The 25,248-nt window shown below is 39.7% G+C and overlaps 1 protein-coding gene and 1 long non-coding RNA gene across 4 annotated transcripts in view; one reads left to right on the top strand and one right to left on the bottom strand.

The window, feature by feature from the left end:
- The window catches only part of XPO1 (exportin 1), a 37,777-nt gene extending 30,570 nt beyond the window's left edge, over nucleotides 1-7,207 (bottom strand). Inside the window, exons 1-3 of one of the 2 annotated variants that reach the window (XM_061989276.1) lie at nucleotides 7,034-7,207; nucleotides 6,575-6,632; nucleotides 2,707-2,838 (exon numbers count right to left, since the gene is read on the bottom strand). In XM_061989276.1, the coding sequence (XP_061845260.1) occupies nucleotides 2,707-2,832 (126 nt within the window). In that variant the 5' untranslated portion in view covers nucleotides 2,833-2,838; nucleotides 6,575-6,632; nucleotides 7,034-7,207. Of the gene's footprint in view, nucleotides 1-2,706; nucleotides 2,839-5,848; nucleotides 5,996-6,574; nucleotides 6,633-7,033 lie in introns of those variants that run through there. The other variant, XM_061989275.1, reaches the window with a different exon arrangement.
- A 443-nt stretch (nucleotides 7,208-7,650) lies between these two features.
- Nucleotides 7,651-25,248, top strand: part of LOC133624810 (uncharacterized) — a 40,326-nt gene continuing 22,728 nt past the window's right edge. Inside the window, exon 1 of one of the 2 annotated variants that reach the window (XR_009818144.1) lies at nucleotides 7,651-7,732. This is a non-coding gene — a long non-coding RNA (uncharacterized LOC133624810). Of the gene's footprint in view, nucleotides 7,733-11,205; nucleotides 11,411-25,248 lie in introns of those variants that run through there. The other variant, XR_009818145.1, reaches the window with a different exon arrangement.

Genomic DNA, 25,248 nt, shown 5'->3' with positions numbered 1-25,248 from the left:
CTTGATTTATCTAATAAAAACTGATTGCAGAGAGGTAAGGAGCTGGTCATGCTAATAATAGTTTGTTCTTCCTTGAGACTGACACTACCAATTATTCTACCATGATTTCAGTAACTTGCAAAACCATTACACACTGAGAGTTGAAATAATTTTTGCTATCCTTTTCAAAAGCCTTGGATGGCCACAGGCAATATTAAAGGAGCCAAATGATGTTAGCTATTTCAAAAAATGCCATGTCCTGACAAATCTTGCTGCAAATTACATCACCTACAAACATCTGGCACTGTCTTACCAACAAGATGAACATTTTACATTACAATTAACATAACTTATTTTTTCACTGCACCATACAGCCAATTCAATAGAATTAAAAAGCATTTAAAGCTTTACTTTAGGATTAACTTCAACAGTTCAAATTTATTATAGCATTGTGGAGCAATTTCCAGTCTGATATTGACTTTGACTAGCAAGTAAGTCCCTGTAGATTTGATATGGAGAGCAGCACACAAATACTCCTTTTAAGTCCAAAAGCAGTACAAACATATTCTCATAGTATATTAGAGCTTAAAAAATAAATAAATAAACCAGCACTTTTGATGCAGTTTAGCGTTAAGAGGCAAAGAAAAGCTGTCTTACTTCAAGGTTCAATATGGGTGTCATTTTATACCAGCCTCCTTAGTGCTTCTAATATTGGTGAGAAACCACAGGATCAAATATCAACACCACCAAAATACAGTTGCTCCACATCCTTCTCTCAAGCACCAAAATGTTTACTGTTATACCCACTAACTCCTTTTCTGGTTATCAATTCCTGTAGTTTTGTAAAACTAGTGTAACAGTAATGCTTAATCAAGATTGTAGTCTCCTTCATCTTGTGTTGCACTGGAGGGGAGCTGTGGGTCATTCTTTCTTTTCAAATTATAAGAAAAAAAACCCACTAAGAACACAAAAAGTAGAAGTCTAGGCCAGAAAAGAACTTCTTTCTTGCCTAATATAGATCAGCAGACAAGAGCTTTGCAAGCACAGATAAGAACTAAGCAAGAGGAAACAGGTGAACTTAAAAGCAAGTTGAGCATGGGCCATCCAGGCCACCTTCTGAACTTTTTTTACCCTCAAATTATCCTAATCTGTTCCAGACAAACCATTGCTAATCTCCCAATTTTAGTATTTAGCTACCTCAACTTCTATTATTCCTGTCACCCCTTAAGATGAGATGTTAGATTCCCCAGAGAAGCATTTCTTCCTGCAAGAATTTTACTCCTTAGAGGAGGTAGGAGCTCACAGATTCAGTGAAATGTGTGTCTACCTTTGGAAACTTACTAAATTAGCAAACCAAACTTTCATTCAAGTGACACACATTAGTACATGTACTTAAAATACATTTATATCATAATTGACATTCACCACTTGAGCAACATCTCTTGAATTTTATTCTTAATGCATTAATTTTCTAAATACAAGAGATTACACACAGCTGTTTTAAGTGAAGCAGCTTCTCACAATACCAGAACAATGGCAATTTCATCCTTATCTTTAGCATTAACTCTCTGTTCTCCTTATAAATTTCCCAACTTCTTAGGCTCCATTCAAACGAAACAATACAATAAGCACCAGCTATTTTTCTAAGGGAGTGTAGTAAACAAAAATGTCACAAAATGAGCACTCATAAGTCCATACTTTTATGGCAAAACACAAAAGAATGGTTTGTCATTGAAGAAAAAGAAACTAAAGCTAGTGCAAGTATTTCAAAAAACAGTCAAGTACTTCAGAACCTGGAGGAATTCCCATTAGTAAGCCCTACAGAGACACTTTTTTTAAAAATAAGATACACAGAAAACAAGTATATTATTATTTATGCTAATAGATACGAGAATTCATTCTGTGAATCAGAAAACCGTGAGATACTTGATCTTATTTTAACTCACTTCTTACTGTTGTGTAAGAACATCTTAGTAAGAGATGTCTGACAATGAAATTCACATTTCTTTAGCATAAGCAATTAAAATTCTCCAGAAGAGAACTTCATCACCACTCTTAGAACAATACTTGCTTTCAACATTAAGTCTTATTTCAAAGTAGTTCAAGAAATAATAAAAGCAGCATAAGATCCACTCTGAAGACAATATATGCAAACACACAAATGCACACATTTCCCCAATTTAAACTTAAACTTCACAAGCCGCACTAGGTCCACAGAAGAGTGCAAGAAGAACCTATGCAGAGAAATGGTAGTAGGGGGGAAAAAACTCTAAGCACAAGAAAGGATAAACCCTGCTCTTCAATGTGTGACACGCTTCATTTTAAGTACAAATATTGTATTAACACTATTAAGATTTTTTTCTTTGAAATACAATTCTACAGTATTAAATTTCAAGCTTCACAACCCTGCCTACAATAATAAAAACCAGCTAACTCATTTCCCTCTGCAGGTAAGCTGCAAGCCGAAGTGCCCTTACCAAACTGTACTTGCTAATACTTTTCAACAGCAAAAGGCATACTAGAAATAGATACACACTAAACTAACATTTTAATATTCATTATATGAAGCCTGTCTTTAAACCAGGGTAGGCAAATTACCAGTGATAGTCCAGTCACTAGCTGAGTAAATTAATTAATATTACTGATTTTTCTTGAAGTGAATTAATTTTGCTCAACTGTTATAAGGTTAAACACAGTCAATAAATGTAGCTTCTAACTTCACCTTACCTGTGCGCCTTCTCCATGGTACAAGCAGTTCACCACATTGTCCAAGAGATTGATATCCAGTTTCTGGTTAAAATCCAGCAGCTGACGAGCTGCATGGTCTGCTAACATTGTCATAATTGCTGGCATAGATTACTGCAAAATAAAGAAAAAAAATCATGAATCAATAAGAAATTATTATTATTAGATGTAGTTGTAAAGCCAGCATTTCACCTTCATCTCATTTGAATGAGACAAGCTATGTTAGCAATACTAGAGAGCACTGACCTCAACACTCCCTCAACTGTTGAGGAAGTAGCAGGACAAACTTTTAAATTCACACATCATTACCCCAAACCAATTTTCCTGGTCTTCAGCAGGTGTAACACCTAACAGTTGACAAGTCAATGGCCTGTACTGTCAACAAGCTTAAACTTATTTCAAACCAGGTATCCACCTTTACCAGTCCCTAAAAGTTCCTTTACCAGTCCCCATTAAGTTCCTAGGGTAGAAACACCTGCTATCATTACAACCGAAAGTCATACTAGCAATCTCAAGTGAATTTAGAGTTTCCAACCTCGATGTACACATATAGAAAGTGGTTTGGTTTTTTTTTAAGCTTTTAAGCAACTGGTTATGCAAGTGAAATGTCAGCAATGTGCACAGTAAGAAATTAGCCAGAGGGCAACTTTCAAATACTATGGGGGAAAAAAAACCTTACAAGTTAACTACATACAAAAAACATAAAAAATTACCATTGAAACTAAGGAAGTTGACTGAAGGCACTTTGAGAGGGTGAAGCAAGGGAACTGTTAAATCAGCACTGCAAAGTGAAATGGAATTCTACTGGAGGTTTTGGGTCCCACAAAATCAGTGACACATGCATTAACTTTTTGTCCTAGAGAAGCCTGAATGTTATGCAAAGCAAGTCAGGTGAGGTGTGACTGGGGGTGTGCATGTAAGATGCTTGCCAACAAAAGACTGGTACAAGATACAGACAATTGAGAAGAGCAAGAAAATAAGTCAGGAACCACAGAACTGTCAACAGTAAATTATGTTCTAACCTTCTCACACCACCTCCCATGTTAGAAGCACCCCATCAAATTTATTGCCCTCTTCTCTCAGTCACTGGCAACTCTAACACATATTCCCTTCCTCTTCTGCTATTCCCCTTCCTTTTCAGAATCCTCCACAGCTACGATTTTCATTTAAAACCACTCACTCAAGGAATAGCTACAAGTCTGGACAACTGCAAGATCGCTCAAAAAAGTTACACTAGAGCTATCTGCATACTCAGATACAATCTGAAACTCTTCTAGAAACTCCCTCCCATATGCACAGACAACCCATTCTTTAGAGCAAGCTACAAGTCTGATCTGCTCTTACAAAGTAACTCCATGTGTAAATAAGAATTTGTTTTATGCCTTACATACTTAAGTCATACTCATAGGAGCAAGACAAACCTGTGCCTCAACACAAGTAATTACTAATTAAGTGAAAGTCCTAGAATAGCATACAGACAAGGAAAGTCTTTTGTTTAGAAATGCATATTCTCAAGTAGTGTCAAGCAATTTCATTCACTTCCACACAGAAAGTTAAAAACTTAAAAAAACCCCTAACACTTGAACTGTACTTTGAAGTAAAAAAACCCAACTTAATCAGTATTACTACATTAATGTAACCATTTTGAGGGCTCCACCTAAACAGCCAACAACACATACCCGGGAAACAGGAAGGAAATAAACATCAAGGAGAAACCAAAGTAAATTAAAATGCTCCACACATCCCTGCCTCAATTACTCCTGAAGTTTTCAAAATCTGCAGGGTTAAATAAGGGAGTAAGAAAGGGAACAGCACAGAAGGCTAATTTCATTATTTTAAATAAGGACACTTGAATGACAAATTTCATCTCACAGAGGGGCAGTAAGCAGCACTACTAGAAGGAATTACACCAACTAATTACACTCTTATCAGGGCTCCTACTCCAACCAGAAAACGCACGCTTTCAGGCACGCCTCTTTTTGTTCACATCTGGCCTCCATGGCTGAACCATGAGCCGGAAAGTGGTTTTTCAAACTACAAGAAACGTCGTAAATTAGTCGTTCCTCAGGTAGGGCCATTCATTTTGGATGTAAGCGTCTTTCGGTGGTTTTTAGGCAGCCCAATGAGAGCAAACAAGGAGCCACGTGACCAAGAGAAGTTGTTAACCACAGGGAAGCAGAAAGGAAATGTTTTGAATAGGGCCCTTGCCACTCCCAGCATTATCTTCAAAATCACCTACCTACTCGCAAACTGAAACATAGAAATGGCGGCTTTGTGGTCAATACCAGCTGCAACCTACTGGATTTCCTACTACTAACCATGTACCCACGTGAAGCTCATGATCTTCGATTTACTGTATTCCTGTACTTCTCCTCCCACATCATGCCTAAACTCCAAAATGAACTCCTCCTCACCTCAGGTCTAAGAATCACCACTAATTAATTCTTCCACACTGCCAAAAAAATAGGGAAACAAAAACAAAAGATAAAAAAAAATCTGAACTACAAGATAGCAAGAATGTGACATCTACCGAAGGTCAAAAGAATTGCATTTACAGCACTGTTTACATAGTTATCCCAGCTCTCAGTGACCCCGGACATTTAAGTTTAATATCAACAGTTAGCTTATTAGGATATATCCGATCCATTTAGGCATTTAGTACACAGGAATAAACCACTCACACATTTTAACAGTAATAAATACTGAGTATTCACGATGAACCCTAGAGCACCTTCAATCCATCTACTTAAAACTCACTGAGGTCGCGATTAAAAACAAAATAAACCCACCATCCTAGGAGAGTCATTTTGCCCCATTCCCAAGCATGCAATTCCGCTCCTGAACGCCAAGTGAATTACCGCCCCACTACCATTAGTTGCATTACTTGTAAATTCCTCCAGCTGCATGATATGAAAAGGAGCATATTACAAGCACATTCGCATTACACTTAACACGCCAGCAATCGCAACGAAGCGATTCCTTCCCTCACTACTGGACACACGTGTGTGTCCGCGTACCACATTAAACACCACCGCTTCGCAAGCATCTGCCCGACACCTCGCAGCATTCATTTTCCGCACGGCCGCGCCCGACCCGGAGCCTCCCCAAAATAACTCACACCCACCCAGCGCGGAGGCCTTTCCCCTGCTCCCGCCACGGGGCCACGGCCAGACAGGTTCTCTAAAGGCCAGCACCCCGGCGGACGGGGGGTGGGAGCCGGGGCAAAGCGGCGGTGGCGGCGCCCCGGGCGGGCGGGCCGGGGCCCTGCGGAGCGCGGCGGGCCCGCGGCGGCGCAGCCCCTCCCTCCGCTCCCTGCCTGGGCTCCAGCCCTGCGCTCTATACAGGGCCCCCACGTGATCCAGGCGGACGTTTCAATACTGCTGCACAGACACACAAAAATATTTCTGGAAACTTCCACTCCTAATAATTTACAGATTATGTCCTTCGTTTTGCCCGTATCCGATCCCCACCTCCCCCCGCCCGCTCGTCCCCCTCGTTACGAGGGGTAGCTCTCCAGCGGTAGCTCCCCGGCCCCCCGCCTCGTTCCGCGCAGACCAGCATCCGCGGTAGGCTCCGCGCTCCGCTCAGCCTCTCGGCCAGGCCCAGGATGCTCGCACCCAACCGCGATCTTAAACGCACTTCAGCCTCTCAGGGCTTCTCTTCGGAGCCCATTACCTCTCCCTTCCAAAGCGAAGACTTTGCGCCGTCCGCACAGGCACACGCACGGCCGTATCCCTCCCATTCCCTCACCTCCACGGCCCGCAGTTTCTAACGAGCGTTCCCCCCTTTGCCCCCCGCCGCGTTACCCACTGCAACAAGCGCCCCTCTCCCCCGCCTGAGCATTACTTACCTACGTGTTTCTTAGAGCCTCTTCCTTCAAAAAGTAGGTGTGGGGAAAAGCGAAGTTTCTAACCACACGCCAAAAAAAAAATTGAAATAAACACCACCAAAAATACACACACCCGTCCAAAAAAAAAAAGCGGGGGGGGGGGGGGAAGACGAACGTAGCCTCCTCCCTGCCGGGGATGTATTATCAGCGCCACTCCTCCCCACGCTACCCCCTAGCAAGCCTACCCTGGCCTCACTGCACTAGGCGCCTAGCAGCAGCCTGCGGCCCCCGCGCGGCCGCTCCCCTCGGCGCCTTCCCCTCAGTCCCGGAGCAAGGCCGCCCGCCGCCGCGCGTGCAGAGACGGGGCGCGCTTCCCTCCTCTCGCACCTTGAGGGGGAAACGAGGTCGGACGAGGGGCTCCGGCCTCTCAAGGCCCCTGGGGGCGGGAAGGGGGGGGAGGGGGAGGGCTGAAACTTCTACCTTCCTCGGGGCCCTGGCTGCCCCAGCTTCGGCTTGGCGGGGCCCTGGCTCTCTCTCCCGCGTCGCTGATTGCCCAGGCCCGGGCCCGTGCGGCTGGATCTCTCGCTACTCTTGTTGCTGCCACCCTCCCCTAGGCCTGGCCGACGCTCAGTTCTCCCCCATTCCCACCCCCCCCCAGGTCGCACTAAACTTTGTCCCCTCAGCTGCTCCGACGGTTCCCCCTGTGGGCTCCCCTAATGAGCAGGTCACACGCACGACAGCGGAGGCAGCGGTAGTAGCAGGGACTGAGCGCGGCGCGTCTCCCCCTCCTAATGCCACAGACTCGGAACCGGCTCAAACCGGTTCAGACTGGGAGATTCCATCTCGGTTTAGTTTTCAGCCCATGGCGCCGCGGAGCGTTTGGAAACCTCGAGCCTCCGCCCAGCCGCCGCTCCCATTGGTCCCGAGCCTTGCCGGCGCGCAAGTACCCTCTGCGCTTATTGGTCAGAACGCCTGTCCATCTCCTCTGCGCCTCAGAGGGGCGGAGGGAGACCGCGACCGCGGGGGGGGGAATTAGACCGAGGGGATCCGCCCCCTCTCCAGCAGCGTTCAGCGCGCAGAGGCGGGGGAGCTGGAGGACGGGCTGCTGCTGGCTGACAGGCCGAGCTGGGCTGTCACTCCAAGGAGGACCCACCTTCGGTTCTCAAACCGCGGGCGCAGGTGCTGCTGTGTTCTGGTTGGTCGGCGTGCTCGGAGTGACGTGGGGGCCAGAGCGCGGCTTTTGGGGTTGCTGAGGCGGAGTGGCGAGGGGCGGTGGCGCGCCTGAGGGGAAACAAGATGGGGGTGAGGGGGACCGGCCCTGGAGAAGGGAGTTTCACCCTGTTCGAGAGGGTTGAAACCTGTCCCGTTATCGCTGAGGTGCGTTTCTGTGTGAGGGCAGCGATGAGATAGGCGGGAGTCGCCTGACGGGCTGGTCCCTGTCTGAGGGGACGGTGTGGGGCTGTGTGGTAATGGCGGGCCTTTACCTCACAGGTCCGCTCTGGAGCAGGAACAGGCAGGGAGATGGATGGTAAGCTCCTTTAGAGCCCCGAGGCCGGCGGGTGATTCAAATGTTCATGTGCAAATAACAGGCTGTGTACCACAATGAGGGGAGGCGGGGGTGTGCTGGCTTACACTTTGCCCAGGTGGTCCTATTCCCCTCACCCATGACCTGTGCAAACTGGAAGGGTAATGTGTTCCATATCCTCTGCAGTGCTTATATTTCTGGGGTATCCAGCTTGCTGCAGCAGCAGCTATGTTTCTCAACCTCACAGCTGCCTTGGAAGGTGTGGTTCAAGTGAGGCTGACTTGTCCACAGATAAGAAAAATCTTGAACTGTGTGGTGGATGCTTATCTAGCAGATGTGAATAGGGGTGATGTCAGGGCAGGGCCTGGCTTTTTAGAGATGAAAACACCAGGCTATGGCTGTATGTCTCATCGCTACCTGAAAGAGCAGAATAATGTGCTTGTCAACTCTGACGTGGGAAAAATCTTAGGTAATGAAGGTATTGAGTGCCTGTGGAAGCATTTCTTTCAAATCTTATCTCCTTTAAAAAAAAAAATAAAACAACTTTATAGGAAACTTATTAAAATCACTAAATTCTATGATGGGGATAATATGACGTGCTTAAGTGTCTTTCTAGGAACAATCTTTGCATTTTTTATCACCTATTCTGAAGCAAAACTTTCATTATGATTTTGGGACACCTATACTCTGTTGGTTAATATTGCTATTAAGTCATACTTTTGATTTGTAGAATGCCATATACTCTTTGCTGTATCCAAAAAGAAGCCTCCTCCATTTTCCTGTGAGATGGTGTTTACCTGTGCTCTGGCCAGGTGTATGGGAGGAAAGCTTTGCACCTAAGCCCTCTTGTACAGTTCAAAAGAAAAAAAAAAAAAAACAAAACATTTTTTTGTGTTTGTTCAGCTTAAGACTTCACAAAGTTTGTCCTTCCAAAAATGCTGACTTTTGCTTACAAAACCAAAGTCTTCTTATGTTGTTTTAATCTCCTTCCTGAACTGAAAAAAAACCAAAGCCTGCAGTTGTCTGAGGAAAGTATGGAAAACCTTTGCATTTGCTCTGGCAGTTTTGGTTTTTTTTCCAAAATGAAAGAGTACCAAAGATCTGGAGGTACTAGTACTGATGTTTTTGGAGAGGTTTAGGTTGTCCCTAGCAAGAGGTCATTTGTTCCCCAAGGCTTTATTTTTTTTAACCTGGGTCTGCTTTTGATGTCACAGTCCAAAAAAGGAAGACAATTTACAAAATGAATACTGGATATTGAGCAATGATGTAATGTTTCCTGTTTGAAAAGGCTCTTCCTAGCTGATAGACAATCACCAAAGAGAAAAGTTTGTTAAAACTAAATCAATACATCAAAGTTTAGTGTAGAAACACCAGGCTCCTTTTATCTAGCAAAATTAGCTTCAGTAAAGTTGCCTTCCATAGCAATGATACTGTAGGACATCGTGCAGAAAATGTCAACTGATAGAAATGAAGACCACTGCTAACTTCCCGTTGGTGTGATTCTGTTACAGCAGAAATGAACTCAACAGTTTGGGACTGTGCTGTTACTACTAAGTCACAAAAAAGGAAATACATTGTATATTTGTAAAGCCTTTCTGTTAGGTTTCCACCTTTATGGATACTATGTGTTCAGCTGTGAAGTCACTGGCTTGTGCTCAAAAGCTCTATTTTTTTCCCCTATGTTTATTTTTTAACTAATTATATCTGTGAAACTTAGTATTTTAAGGTTCTGTGCTGATCACCAAAAGATTTTTAGTCATGTGCAAATCATAATATACTTCAATAAATAAACTGATTATACATACTTAAACTGTTCTGATAACTATGCCTTACGAGTTTTAAAAGTACTGTGGGGATTCCAATTCCTCAGACTTTATTTTGTAGGTTTGTATTATGTGGTTTCTTTCTGTGCAATTCTGGAACAGCTAGGGAAATAACACATTTCCGTTTCAGGGAGACTCTGAGGAGATGCAAGACCATCTGATACCAAATTAGGTCCTGTGTGATGTATTACTGGAGATATAGCCGTGTCATCAGGATAGTCACAGGTCAGCTGGAGAGTTGGGGGGCAGGAGGAGATGTGAGGGAATACTGTGTATCATCTAAGCTTGCTTTAGTTAAAAAATGTATTTGTAGAAGCTTTGTGACCCAAGTTTATATAGTGTCTCTATAATTATTAAATTCACAAATTGTGAATTATTCTGCTCTTTATAAATGTAAACTCTAACTTTGAAACTTCTTTTTTTCTTACAAGCAACAAGTTGTCTTAAAGCAATCATACCAGGGAATTGCTTGTTTGTTGTTTTTTCTGTCCCTAATTCAAAAGCCAAATGTCTTGGGGAAAATTTTGCAGAGTTTAAGAATTTGAAGAGCTGGAATGTGAACATTTTTTTTTTTCTATCATGCCTAAAAGCAACTGCATCCTGTAACATTTCTGTCATGATGGTAACAAAGTGCTTTAATTCACCTTGTTTATCTTGACCCAATGGGTAGCATTGTAGCCGATGGGATTGAATTTGGAAGTGATTCAAATGGAATGGATAGAGCTAGTAAGCTGTTGATGGGTTAAAACCAGGGATGTAACTCTAGCACTTAGAATAAACAGTGCCTCTATGTGTGTTTTGATGTTCTGGCTAGCTCCAGTGTTCAAAACAAACTGATGTAAGTGACCAAAAAGTCAGATTCTTTTTTAACTTATTCATCTTGTGCTGAAGGTTCTCTTCTGTTTATTTTTGGTGGGGTTTTTTTAGGCCAGGAGAAAAGAGCTTATAGCATTGAAATATCAATTTGTTAAACTGAGTGTAAAGTATTTCTGTTTAAGATGGAATAAATGTAGCTTTTCATATTTTCATCAGGTTTTGGTAATGCCCCAGTGTAATGTAGTTTTAAAAAATTCCAATTGTAACAAACACAACAAGGCTTAGTTTTTCAATAGTTGTAAGCTTATGCTTGCTGTTTTTTTACCACTGCTCCCTGGGTTTTGGCCCCTTTCTTAGATGTTTAATCTGACATTTAGCCCTTGCTGAAATCAGTTGAAAAGCTTGCTTGGGTTTCAGGTCAGCCGTGTGCCCTGCTAGTGATAAAAGCTAACTGTATACTAGGCTGTATCTCAACAGGAGCATAACCAGTAGACCAAGCAGAGAGATTTTTCCTTCCCTGCTCAGCACTTGTTAGTTTTGGTCCACCAGTACAAAACAGATGTTGAAAGCTCTATATGAGGCCAGCTACCAAGATGGAGTAGACTAGGAGAGCTGGACTACTTCGTCCTAGAAAAGATACGGATGGCAGGAGACCTGCTACCAGCTCCCAGAACCTACACTGAGCTGACAAAGGTAAGACTTACTGAGAGGATGGTAGGACAACAGGAGACAATAGGCATACAATGAAATTCTCCTTACTGGACATGAGGAGGCTAGATAAGCACAACAAAGCCACGAACAAATTGTTCTGAATTCACTATTGATCCTACTTGGAGTAGAAAATTGGACCAGAGTTACCCTAAAGTCTCTTAGGACGTGAGTGGTTTCAAAATACTTGGAAGTTATGTATTAGTGTATGTAATTCTTCAATAATATTTTTGTATATGAAATTGTTGCTTAATTCTGGTCTCTTTGAACACTGACTCATGATGTGCTCAAATTTTCTTTATTGTACATAAAGTTTCTATCTTAGCAGGAATGTTTTGTGACCTATGAAATACCTACTGAAATAATTGTTTGTCTTGTACCCTACTGCTATGTATTATATTGTGGAACCATATTGGAAAAGCATTTACACATCTAATATCTCTAATATACTGATCTCTCACACAGATTAAAATCTTTGTTACTTTACTGTCTCTGAAATTTGGGTTCTCTGAGCTGACTTTAAATGTGCATGAATGTGTGCCAGTATCACTGATACTACTCCCTAGGCAGAGGAAGAAATATGTAACATAGATTAAGGTGAAAATGAGTAAGAATATTTAGCTTTAGAAAATGAAGTGTGTGGAAATAATCCTGGATAATATCATACAACTACCTCTTTAGAGAGTTCAAGGAGCCATTTTCTACCTTTTCGGAGGAAATCTTAGCTTTCCGTGAAAATCGTGACCTCAAGCGGGAAGTGGAAATTGTATGGGCAGAATTAAAGGAAATAAGCTTTTGTAGTTTCTTCTTCATGAAGGTCCTACAATTTGTGGTAGTTAATATACTTTGAATGCTTGTTGAATCCCTGCACATGCTGTTCATGAGTGATGGAATGGGCCACTGTAGTTTGAGATTGGCACAAGATAAAGATTATGTGGATGGGTAAGTAGTGCTTACTAGCCTTCACCCTGAAGCTAGAGAGCTATGTAGCACTCTTCCCTCCTTTTATCTGTAATGAAAATATTTTTTACTATTGAAAGCTTTTTATTTTTTTTAAACACTGTTCTGTAAATTTCCTTCAGTGCTTTAGCAGAAGATCTTCTTGAGCTATGGGTTAATTCTATCTTCAGATGCTTTTCAGAAGCAGGACTATTTTCTTGAGTGGTGTACTAGCACTAGGAAAGCTGGTGTTCCGAAATCAGGAGGAGTCATACAAGTAAGAGAAAATCATCAAGTTAGTGTCATCATTTCTCTACTTGGTGAGGTAGGATTATTAAACAGACTAGGGGAAGGAAAAAAATACAGCTAAGGGAAATAAGGCAAAGGAAAAGATAAGGCAAGTGTCGAATGAGGCTGAAGTGAAAAGAATGGGGCCTTCAGAGGAAATTGCCAGCTATAAATTTCCAAGGATATCTGGGCAACACACAACTAAAACAATCTGTTACAATGTCCTGAGTATCACTGTAAAGAGCTTAAGCATCTGTCTCATTCTCCAGTAAAAGTCTCTTTCCCAAACCATTCACTGAAGGGTTGTTGATGGTGTAGCGACTGCAGTGTTTTTACTTTACCATGCAGTGTCCATTGGTCTGCTGCAAAAGTGTTGTCCTGAAAGCAGGCAAAGATGCCTTGTAGTTCCCACTTTCTCATGCAGCTGTCCAGCTTGCTTCTAGGATTATTGACATGTTAGAACCACGAAGTATCTTTGGCTAATGAAAGGAATGAAAGGAACTTGCTCTGTCCTTACGCTCTTACTTCATCTCATGCCAGAAATGGCAGAACTAATTCTGCCTAAGCATCGTTCTTCTCATTGAGCATTTGCTGTTGCTCTAAATTGGTTTTGGTTTTCTTTTTGTTTTGAGACAGGTTCTAATGTGCATATTTTATTGTTCAATAATTTTTGAGTCTGCCTTTGCCAAGTTTGGCCCAAGTAATTCTGCATTTAGTTTAGTTTATTCTTCTATAGAATAAATTCTATAGAAGAATAAACTCACCTGTTTTGATGAACATCCCAGATCAATGATTTCAGAGAGGCTGTAATAAGAATACTAACAGCATGTGCAGATGATCCTAAGTTAAGTGTTACAAAACACCGAGTAGGAAGAAATAATATGACATAATCTAAAAATCCAGGAAGCAGAAAATTGAATGTAACTGATTGGAGGAAAGAAAAACCAACTGATGTGTGATTGGAAAAATTAGGAGTTCAGTACAAGGGAAAACTTGGAAAATAGTAATAGCTGTGGGAAAAAGTGGAGAGCAAATTAGATATGCCTGTGCTCAGTGACAGGGCAAAGGAAAGGACAATATAATTAGGGAGTATCTATGGACATCATTTTGAACAGCAGTAGAGCAGTGGCTGCCTTAAAGTAATTTTGAGACCATTCATAGGATATTGTAGCTAAGCCTGGGTATATCATTATCAGTGTGTTCTAAACAGATGAACAGAATTTTGGAAATGAGTAGTAATTAACAAACACTTAGGAAATGAATAAAGGTATAAATACGTAAAATATGACCGAGGGATCAATAAACATCTTAAAGCTTTTAACACTATTGACAAAGATTTTCAGATCATAATAATAACTGTAAATAAGGACTGCTTATTAAACTTAAAACTGTAAAATAGCTTTTCACAATGTGTACAAATCCATGAAAAATAGATTTCAAGGAAAAATCAAACAAAACACTGAGAAAACCCACTGTCTATTACAAAGGAGAAATAATGTATGCTGTCTTGTTAAAACACAATCTTTGTGCTGTTTCACTGATAATGGAATTCTTGGTAGCCAAATCTTCCTTTCCATATTCATGTGAAAAGTGCTGATGCCTGGATGTGGCCAGAAGGCAAAGGAAAAGATAAAAAACCTTCCTCCTTGCCCCCATCAAGACATTTATATAGGAGAGTTTACACTATTTTTTTCCCTGAAAACCTTTTAAATGGAACTTGGTATGTTAATATGTGAGTACAGTGAGATATATATAATGCAAAATGAATATTTATATATAGTAATACTCAGTAACATCAGAGAAATAATTCTTTATCGAAATTGTCCAAGTTCTTGAACAACTGTTACACGGTAATAAACCTTGCCCCATTTGTAACACATTTAGGAGTGACTTTACTGTCTGTAGCTGTGACCTGGATTTATTAGAAAACTGGTGGTAAGTCTGAGGTATATGTCCCAGAGAACTCTTCTGCTAATACATTGACTATTAATAAAATGCAGTCACCATGTTAATAAAATCTTGAAAGGAGGTGAACCCAAAGTTGTCACTCTTCTGTTAAACTGGATCTGGTAGGCTTTGAAATACTTAAAAATATTAAAAGTCTTAAAAGTGTGGGGTGGTTTTTTTTTTGCTTGTTAGCTTTTGATATTATTTCTTAGTCTTGGGGTTTTTTGTCAAACCTTTTGTAACTTTTAAAGCATTTTAAGGATTATGAAAAAAGTAGTTAGTAGGGTTTGTGTTCAAAAATAAGAATGAACAGTGAAGATGGTTCAGGGATCTGAGATAAATATAGTCTGTAGTGTTCAGTGCCCTAAATGTCATTGGCATAGCCAATAAACTTTTCACAATATTTAATCTCACAATTGCCTCTGTTACTTCAGTCCACTTTCTGTATAAAGTGGAACTGTAATACTTAATTGCAATAATGTTTTGATTTATTACCTTCTCTTACGTAGTATTTTTAACTTTTGAGACAATGTTTTCTCTTTAACAAGTGAAATAACTTCAGATTCCAGTTTAGGAATACATATATCAAATATGATTGTGTATCTTCAGTAAATTTTTTTTATATTTGATGTTAGTGAACCACTGTGACCTCAGATTTCAGTGGGTATATGATAACTTTGCTAAACTTGGCTTGGAAACTTTACAGTGCTTTACACTGTTTTTTTCAAAGCTTAATGGCTACATAATACTGATTTTCATCTGTCTAGGCTAATCTTTTTTCCCAGTTATCTCTGTTTCTTTGGTTTCACCATACATGTCTTTCAGTCATTAATCTGATTTTAAACTACCAACAGCAGAAGGGATAGCTGAAAAAACACTTTATATTCACAGATAACAGTAACATTCCTTCAGGAACAGCAGTCCATCTCTTGCATCCTTCTGTAGCTGGGATAGTGGATCCCAGAACAGGAATGCTAGGATATTAATGTGACTGTGGTAAATATCACTTTAATGAGAACTGATAGATTTTGTGGTTACCAAATTCATAAACATATTGGCATGAGGATAAAATACAGATTATACCTCCAAGTGGGACTGATATATGTTTATCTCAGTCCACTCATGGCATTATAAATGAGGCTAAATTCAAAACTGCCTCTAGGTAATTCTGCATTATTTTAAAGCATTGTCTTTGCCTTCCATCCTGTCATACATGTAACTTTGCTATCTTTGTGTCAGGATGGTTTTCCAGTACTATACTGAACAGTCTGTGAAATTAAAATGTATTCCTCACATGAAGAGCTCAGGACTAGAGTTCCAAAGCAAGTTTCTTCAGCTTACTCGTTTCAGAAATCAAACTGGGTTTATGTTGTAAAAATGAAGGAGTTGAGAGAGGAAAGAAAGAGGAGAGTCATTATTTAGGCTTTTCTTAGAGAAGTCAAATGAAATGATTTGTAGGAAACTGCAGCTTTCAGATGTAGGCAAATAACACTCTGTGCTGAAGTAAAAGCTCTAACATTTCCAAGTCTTTTTAAAGATGAACTTGTAGCTTCCTGAATATATCTGCTGTAAATGATTAAGGTGTAAGCAATATTGGTTGAATTCCTTAAGGCTCTTGATTATTTTTTAGGTTTTTGCAGTGAACTCCTTGATTTAGAGATATTTCTTCTCTGTTGTAAGCTTTACTGTCTTTTCACTCATCTCTCTTCTTCAGTTCACCATAAATTGCTGTTCAGCCTCTGGCAAGCTATATTTTTTAAATTCTACTTTTTTTTTCTGTCATATCTGTGACTAAACTTAGTCTTTGATCATGCTTCTTTGTGGCTGCCTTTTTCCATTGTGAAGGGAAAGTCAGGACTGCAAAAAAAAGAGGACTATTTCTATCCTTAGAAACCTTTTCCACTTGTCACAGTCTTCTAGACAGCTTTAGTTTAAGGGAACATCCCTGCAAGCTCTGTTTCTATGCATCTAGGTACCAATAAGCAATATATTTTGTATGCAGGATAGAATGAGAGTCTTGTCATCCCAGACTAAAAATGACACAGAGCAAAATCATCCTACCCCAAAGCAAATGGGAAGTATTGTGGGTCAGAAACTGATGGAAACTTCCAGCTCTGGAAGAACAGTAGGTTAGAGGTTGTCAGTGCCTCAGTACACAGCTATGTTGTAGACTACACTCTTCCATGAATCTGTGGTGATGTCTAACAACTAGGTACATCTGTACAAGAAGGAAAAGCCATGGATTTTCATAAACTTTGGAAAGCAAAATCTTGCCATTGGTTTAGATGGGTCTATGGACAAGAAGGGTTCAAGTCCTTCAAAGAATCAATTAGAAAGGGAGGCACTGTGTGAACCTTGTGCTGTGTGTGGTTAAAGGTACCTTAACAGAAGCTGCCACACATTCCTTTTGTGACAGAGGTCACCACACTTCCAAGCAGGATGTCAGTGACACCTTCAATGTCAAAAAGTTAACTTCTTTTCTTCCTGTAAGAATCATTGTGTCAAAATAACTGTAGTTAATTCCTAAAATGTGAAACACAGAGAGAAGATGCTAGCAGGTTTAGATAGTCACCTTGAATGTGGTAGTTGGCCATTTTATAATTTCAGCATTCTTTATGACTGCAGAAGAGATGCCTGGATGTGTTTTCTTACTGGGGAATTAGATTTCAATAGTTTTGGGAAATACAGGTTTTAAGAGCTGCTTGCACAGAGAAAACTAGTAATTAGAAGCATGTGTTCTCCTGTAAGTGTTCCAGTGAACTGTCTGGATTGGAAAGAAAGCCTAGTGTGACAGTGTTGTACAGATACAAACCTGGTGTGCCTTTAACCTTTTTAACCTCCTTACAAACTTAGTTGAAAAGTTTGTTTATTCATAGGGTCTCTAGTGTAGATTCTTTTTTTCACCCTATCAGGATTTTATACCATGAGGACTTTTTCTGAACAACCTGTTTTACAAGATACTTTTGAGAAGTGATGTTATAAGAAGTAAAACTCAAGTAGTGGCACTTGTGACTCCAGCTATAAGGAAAAAATATGGTATGATTTAACTAAGTGTCACCTAACATCAATTAGCCTTAAACCAAAATCTATCTAATACATCCTAGACAGTAGATGAAAAAGAACTTTGGGCTCTGAACCTTAGTTGGAAGTCGCATATCAGCATACAACCTACAAAACTGAAAGAAGATTTCTAGGACAATGCACATGAAATAAAATGACACTTCTGATCTGTTAAATCTTTCACTTTGTTTAAAATTGCTAGCTTTAAGGTTGCAGAGAGATAGAAAATTATTTTATGTGAAGTGTTTCAGGTGAACAAGCTTGTGGTTCTGGCAGAATAATGAAGAACCCACACTGATTTTTGTCTTGTAAAGGGGTTCTATGAGTTTGATAAAATATTCCATAATACCTATGGGTGAAAAATAGAGGTGTCACCTCCTTTTACAGCAGAGACGCATATCCCAACTTAATACTTTGCCTCATGAAAATGGTTAGCATGTAATGTTAATATTTTTCAATACTAGATACTTAAAGGGGAAAAGGGCATTCTACTTGTGATACTCAATAGGTTGCTCAAGAATGATCAATAATCCATTAGCAGGAATCTCTGTTCCATTTAACACTTACCACTAACAAGTTTTTTATCCTTTCCAACTATAAAACAGTACAGAGATGTAGTCCAGAAGGTTGAATTGAGGACAAGGTCAAAACAGCACCAAAAAGAATTCAATTTAAAGGTACTTAGCAGAAACCATATCTAAAGCAACCTCATTTTTCATACAAAAATATAGGATGTCATGTGAATCTGCCTGTCTCTCCTGTCGAGTTGAGAGGCACAGTGAGGAATACTTCAGTAAATAGTGTAGTATCATAGGCGTGAGCACAACAAAACTCTTTACAAATATTTATTACCACTAATTCTTCAGAGGAGCATGAAATGCATCCTGCCTGTAGAAATAAACAACGAGGATGAAGTACTTTGTTCACTCTGAGTTTTTAGCTGTGGATGACTAGCAGAACATACAGCTTTGATGTGGATCTTTTTAATTGAATAGCTTGAATTGGTTTTTATGTAGTATTACTTTGGGATGATCACTATCATTTGGAATAGTGATTTAAGGCCAAATTCTGTTTTTATTTGCATAAGGAATTCCACTACTTCTATATACACAGGAGAAACAAGAGGAAAAGGAATTTTTTTCTCTTACAGCTATTCCTGTGTTTGGCATAATCTAAGATATATTTAATGGCTTTAGCTTTTCTAGACTGAGAAATCAACTTTGAAAGCAAACCAACAAGAGAGGAAGTCATGATTTTATTTTTTTTAAAGCCACACATTGTCCTGTCTTATTCAGAGCAGAATTCTTGTAACCACCAAATTCTATGAGAGTGTGTTTTTCGAAGTTATGTAATAAAAATAATTGAGAGATCTATTATGATAGTCTAGACTACACCCAAAAGGGGAACTCAAGGGAAATCATGGAGATTTTCTCATGGTAACAGATAATGGGAAGTCTGAATCGTTTCATCTACTTTAAACAGATATTATCATCTGTAAAGTTTCGGAGTAGTTTAGTTGCTTTCTTGGAAATAAAAAATGGATATGGTAAATCATTCTAGAAGAAAATGTGCTATTGTTAGCCCCACTCTGCTGGGTTAGTGATAAGGGCATGTTAAAACCCTGTGTTATTTCATAAAGAGTCTAGGAGCAAAGCTTTTTTTTCTCTCCAGTATGTGTGCTTCTTGTCTGTAAGATAGATCAATAGTTTGTTACAGAAACACAAACCAAGCTATCTTGTTTAGCTGAAATAAAATTATTCTATTTTTTCACATCCTGAATGGAACAGATTTTTCACAGTGGTAAACAAAGATGTCTCCTAGGCTGACACTGTATCGCTTGTAGTGGAGATCAGGGAACAGCTTTTCAAGAAGGGCCTGGAGGAAAGATTTGTTTCAATCTTCCTAGCCTGACACTACATCTTCCACTCCCTCCTGACACCAGGTGGAATAAGGTGCCTGTAAGGCAAAGTCTGCAGAATCAGGTGAGAAATTTCTATTGAGAACTTTTTGCTTCACAGTACAGCAGTAATTTATGAGCCAGGGACCATTGCAGATACACACTGGGTCTCCAAGGTGATAGGAATTTGTTCAGATGTGCTAGTATTTGGGTCACAAGCTTGATGAAAGAAGAGAATAGAACCCATAAAGTTTGGGAGTGGAAGCTGTGAAATGTTACAGTAGCAGGGTCATCCCTTGTGACTTCTGGTAATTAGATAAAATTTGCTGATTAATGAGGCCATAGTTTCACATATGTTTTAAGCCAGCACTGAAATCTAACCTGACAAAAGTGATTAGTTTTAACCTAGATATGAATTGCTGTGGCTCTAGAAAACCTTTTTTTCCAGTAGGGATGTGTATATAGGTAGGGTAAGTGGCAAAGGGGGTGACAGAGCTCTCTTCCAGCAGCAGTACAATTTAAAATTATTTAAACACTATATAAACCCATTTTTTGGGAATATAACAAATAAAGGGGGAAATGAGACAAATGTTTCCTCTTTGTTTTGAAGCTTTTTATCTTAATAAGACTCTTACTTTTCTTAGATTCTTATTCAGATCTGCTGTTCCTACCTGTTCAGGTTAGGCGAGGACATTCCTAGGTCAACAGCCATCTGATCAGGTAGCAATGTTTGCCTCTCCCTCCTTCATACTGAGCTAACTGGATGTCTGAAATGTAATGCGGTATAACTCCCCTCAAGTGTATACAGCTGAGAAGCCAAGTTACATATAAATGCAAATAAAGTAATTCCAGATACACAGGGAAGTTTTACATGAAAAAACTCTTAAAATTTAGAAGTAAAAATTAAAATCCTTTGACTTAAAGGGATGTAATATTTTTTCTGCAATGCTTTGTCCAATATGTTGTACTTTGGGTAACACTTGCTTAAACAACTTGTTGGTAACTGAAAATTATCATCAGCCTGGATTGATGGCATAAAGATTAAACTGCATAGGTAAATAGTGCTGGTATGTAACAGTTTTATTAGTGATACAAACAGCATACATAGAGTGCAATTTTCTTGCATAGTCCACAAGAGGTTACTAGAACTGCTGTAGCACTGAGAAAGCCAATAGAAATTGTTCTTGGAATGTAAAATATATATCAAGTGATGCGAGGGAAACTTCATAACCTGAAAATGTAAATCTTAATGAAGTAGAAACTATAAAGGGGGCAGATCTGTGCAAGAATTAGTCATTTTCCTCTTTCTTTACCTTTAGTGAAATTGATCATCTTTTGTCAGATCCTGTTTTAATAAGAGAAAGGAACAGCAAGAGCAACCAAAAGGATCTTAATTGTTACACTACTGTCTAGGGGAGTATTGCGGAAAATTCACTTTCCAGTAGCTGGCTGAGGTTGGTGACATTAACAGATAATGGCGCAGCCCAGTGATCATGAGAAATGTGGTGACTGTGTCAGAAATGACACAAATGTGTGGTGATAAGTCGAGCTGGAAGTCACAAATCGAGGAAGTCCACTCAAGTCAGACACAGCACGGGATCCGGCTCAGCACAGACCTACCTACACAGATCAGGAGAGCACTAGGGACTTCAGCCTGAGCTTAAATGGGTCAGTGGACAGAGTGTGTGGATGAGGCTCTCAGATGAGACTGTTTAGGGCAGTTGAGGCCTATTCATGTAGTCATGGTCCAAATAGACTCTTACCTTTTCTAGGTAGCTTTTATTAGAATAATTGCTATTTGTATAGGGGGATAAAAAACTACTTTTCTCTTGGATCAAGCTTTAGCTGCTTTAATTTTCACCCCAGCAGAGCTCCCTGTTACAGACAGATTAAAGAGCCAACTACTGTTCTCATTAAGAACACCTGAACAGCATATTCTTTATATAAAGTTTACCCATCTTTTTAATTGAAGCTAATTGTAGCTTTGCAATAACTACCCACAAGAGGGGGAAAAACGTACCTCTGTCTCTTAGCTATAATTTTTATTTATGATATTTTTCTATGACTGAAGGTAATACCAGTTTTAGGAGCTTATAGTTCATGGCACAGTGCACCCACACACAGCCATAGAGAGATGTTATCCCCCCACAAAAAAAGCTACCGAGTCAGAAAATAATATAGGAAAGAAGGCTCACAACATTCACACGAAGTGAGAGTTGAGAAGTCTGTAGCTATTGACTTGCCCTTGTTTGCAGAGGAAATATTTGTGACCTGAAACTGTGAAGTCCAACAAGTTAGCTAAAAGACCACTATCAGAACAAGTGAAGTGGTAGTCATGGAAGGCATTCAAAATCAGCATATTTCAGAGAAGCTAATAAGACTCCAAAGCAGCAAATTTTATTCTGGTTTTGGAGGGTTTTTTTTAATCTCTGGTGATTGTAGCTGACATTTATCAATTGAATTATTTCATTTTGTATTTATGTTCATTGTTCTGAAACAATAAATGGTCTCTGTGTCAAAGTTGTTAAAATAATTAAGTATGGCATTTGTTTCTCTTCCTTGACAAGAGAAAAACCCTCTTGTTTGTAATCACTCTGAATAGTAGTCCCTGTCCCAAGGAAGCTAGTTTCAGTGACAATAAAGACTGTGTCTTTTGTCCCTTAAAAAAAAAAAAAAGGAGGACCTTGGAAAGTTCTTGGAACTTGCTGCTGACCAATCTGCAAACTCAATATACCTCCTATTTCTGTCACCTTGTTTGGAAAAGGAACCTCTAAAGTCTTCTCAGAATCCCGTGCCTATGTAGTCAGCTAGAATGGTGGGATTTTTTCACTAACTTAACTTTGTAATACAGTTCAGAATTCCTTTCTTAAATAGAGTTTTTTACTGAAGTTTGGGGAGGATAGTAATTAACAGTACTTGTACTAGAAGAAAACTTTCCACTAAGTGTTAAAGTGTAGCATTTCTGTAGCCTAGAAGAGGCTACAACCAGGTTTATAAGGAAGTTGCCAATAACATGACTCCTTTACTGTGCGTCTGGGCTAAATCAGTCTGTCCCATCATGTATCTAAAACACATATGACTCTAATCACCATTAATCTTTTTGTCAGCCAATACTTTGTGCTTTCCATCTCAGCAATACTCATTGTCAAAGAGCAGTTTCACTGGTTGATCCTCTTCCTATATCATGCCAAGGTAGTCTTTTTGGCTTGCTTCTGATACAGCACTTCCCTTCTCCTTTAGAGACCATGGGATTTGAACTTTGGAAAAATCTTTTCCTGATTATCTTCTTGTGTGTTTTTTTTTTTTAAAAAAAAACTAAAACTTGTGACTTGAGGTCCACAAGTCTGGTCTGAGATTACTGCTGATGCAAAACTGCCAACTGCTCTAAGTGCTCTGGTTTGTGCATTAATGTTAGGTATGTTGATGATTTACAGTTCAGCACTCTGTTAACAGTTAGGGTCCTATCCCATGAAATTCCAAGCCTCTCATGTAAATTTGAGCTTATCACAGTGTAGGCTTAGCACAGGCATTACTATATCCCAAGTGTTTAATTTAGGGAGAAATCCACTTAATCCTCTTGTCCCAGAAGTTGGAGGGAGATCAGATTAGCTGACGTAATCTGGTCCTAATAGAATGAGATCTACTGTCACACCTAAACTGATGTTGATACTACCAAAGCTGAAAGATGGTTTTCTACCAGCTGCTTCTGAGTCAAGATTTCTTTCAGTAGCTGTCACAAGGCTAGCCGTGTTTCAGTCTGTTTCTGTGTTCATACGGGCACCCTTCATCAGATAAAGATATTCTTTTGGTGTAGTCATCAGAGAAATGTCCAATACCACAACTTCTCTTTTACTTGACTTCTAAAGATATCTAGTTTGCCTTTTTGGTTTGTGTTCTGCTTTCTATCAAGATCAGGAATTGCTGCTGACAGGATGCCTTGTGAGAAACAAAATCTCCACACTAGGTAACTATTCTGCTTAATTAGAGGGGAATGCTGATACTTGGTCTGGAAACAAATTTCTCTTATCTTGTGGACAAGTACAATGACTCTTGTCCATTTCTGACACAAAGGACTATCAGTACTGTTGCACATCAGTTAAAGATGTTAGTAATCCCTGTTGTTGCTTTTTTCAGAACTGCCAACTATGCTTTTTCTGTGATGATTCTGAACTCCATTTAAATCAAAATGATGTGGATGAATATAAACAAGTCTGGTAGTGTGTATACACCAGTGAAGCTCATTTTAGCAGAAACACCTTACAGAGAAATTGTGAGTTAGATGGAGAGACAGCATAGCCTCTTCAGCTGGAACAGCTGCAGTAAAGGATCTATCTGTGGTATTTGCCACCACCACAGGTTTTTTAAACTTAGCAGCAAAGCATCAAACTCTGCTTCAAAAGGGTTACAGAAGAAAAAGTGTATCTTTTTAAATCAGTGTATTTTCAGAGATCAGATCAGCAAGAGCAAGGGTAGCAGATTCTCTAAAGCAACACCAATAGGTAAACCAAATACTCTGGAAATAGGTTCACTGTGGACCATTACATGACTTGAGATAACATTCAGTCAATTTGAAAGTGTATGACTTCCAGAAGGCACGGTCAGGCAACATGTGCTTGCCTACAGCCTGCTTTGAGAGGAGAGTTTGAATGAACCACAGCTTCACAGGACAATAAATGTTTTTAATGCACCTAGGACTGAGCCAGAACAGAGCAGTCTCATGATGCTAAGCAACATTTTGTTCAAGTTCACTGTGCTAGTTCAAATGTGTTATGAAAATGTTGCTGTGCTGAACCAGGCATAGCATGTCTTCCTGCAGTAGGCATAAACACCATGTCACATGTTCAGGCTAATGCAACGGGAGTAGTTGTGCTCATGAGGGTCAAATATGTACTGCCAGGTAAGTTGAGATCAGTACATTTAGAACCCTGGCCTGATAGTTGGGAGAGACAAGTGGGAAAATTTCTAATTGTGACCAGGTTACCACTCTCCACTTCAATCTGGAAATGCTTTGTGGATGTTCAGGAACTGAGGCAAACAGCTCAGCTGTCCATCCCTGCAATAAAATGCAGGTACTTACCTTGCAAAATGGTGGTGTCATAATATTGTTTTGGAGACATGGTACTAAGTCTCAATTAAGTTGTTTAGTTATGCAAATATAGTTTCTTCTCAGTAGTGCGCAAATGTATGTTATTTCTGGTTTTAACTGTAAAATTGTAAATGCTTCCATCAAAATATTCTCTTGTCCAATGTCTCAGACTAAATTGTCCCACTTTTCAGAGTCATTAGTTGAGTTTTACCTCTAATTTGGTGTAGCTAGGGTTTGCTGTGGAAAGCACTTCTTCCACTGCTGGCTGCCTATTTCCTGTTCTCCCCTTGCATTGGATCTAGCAAACATGACACAAAGTGGATTGGTTCGGCAGAAAACAAAGCTGTCAAAATCCAAGTTTTCCTTTGAGATCAATCTGTTTAACTGATGTGCATGATCTCTAGATCCTAATGAGAGGTATATTGGACAAGAACTGCCTGGGGCTATGTCTGCCTGCAATTGTGTTGGATTAGAGGAAAAAAAATCAGGATGTTCTTACTGTTAATGTTTTAGTTCAGTTGTTCTTGGCTTAGTGCAGAAAAACATACTTGGTTGTATATTCCAGCCCATTAGACCTGGCTGCTTCTTTCTGTTTCATAATTATTG

Source organism: Colius striatus, chromosome 2, assembly GCF_028858725.1.
Source record: "Colius striatus isolate bColStr4 chromosome 2, bColStr4.1.hap1, whole genome shotgun sequence".
NCBI classification, from domain to species: Eukaryota; Metazoa; Chordata; class Aves; order Coliiformes; family Coliidae; genus Colius; species Colius striatus.
The sequence above is the reverse complement of the archived record's forward strand: the minus strand, read 5'-3'. Positions and strand labels throughout refer to the sequence as shown.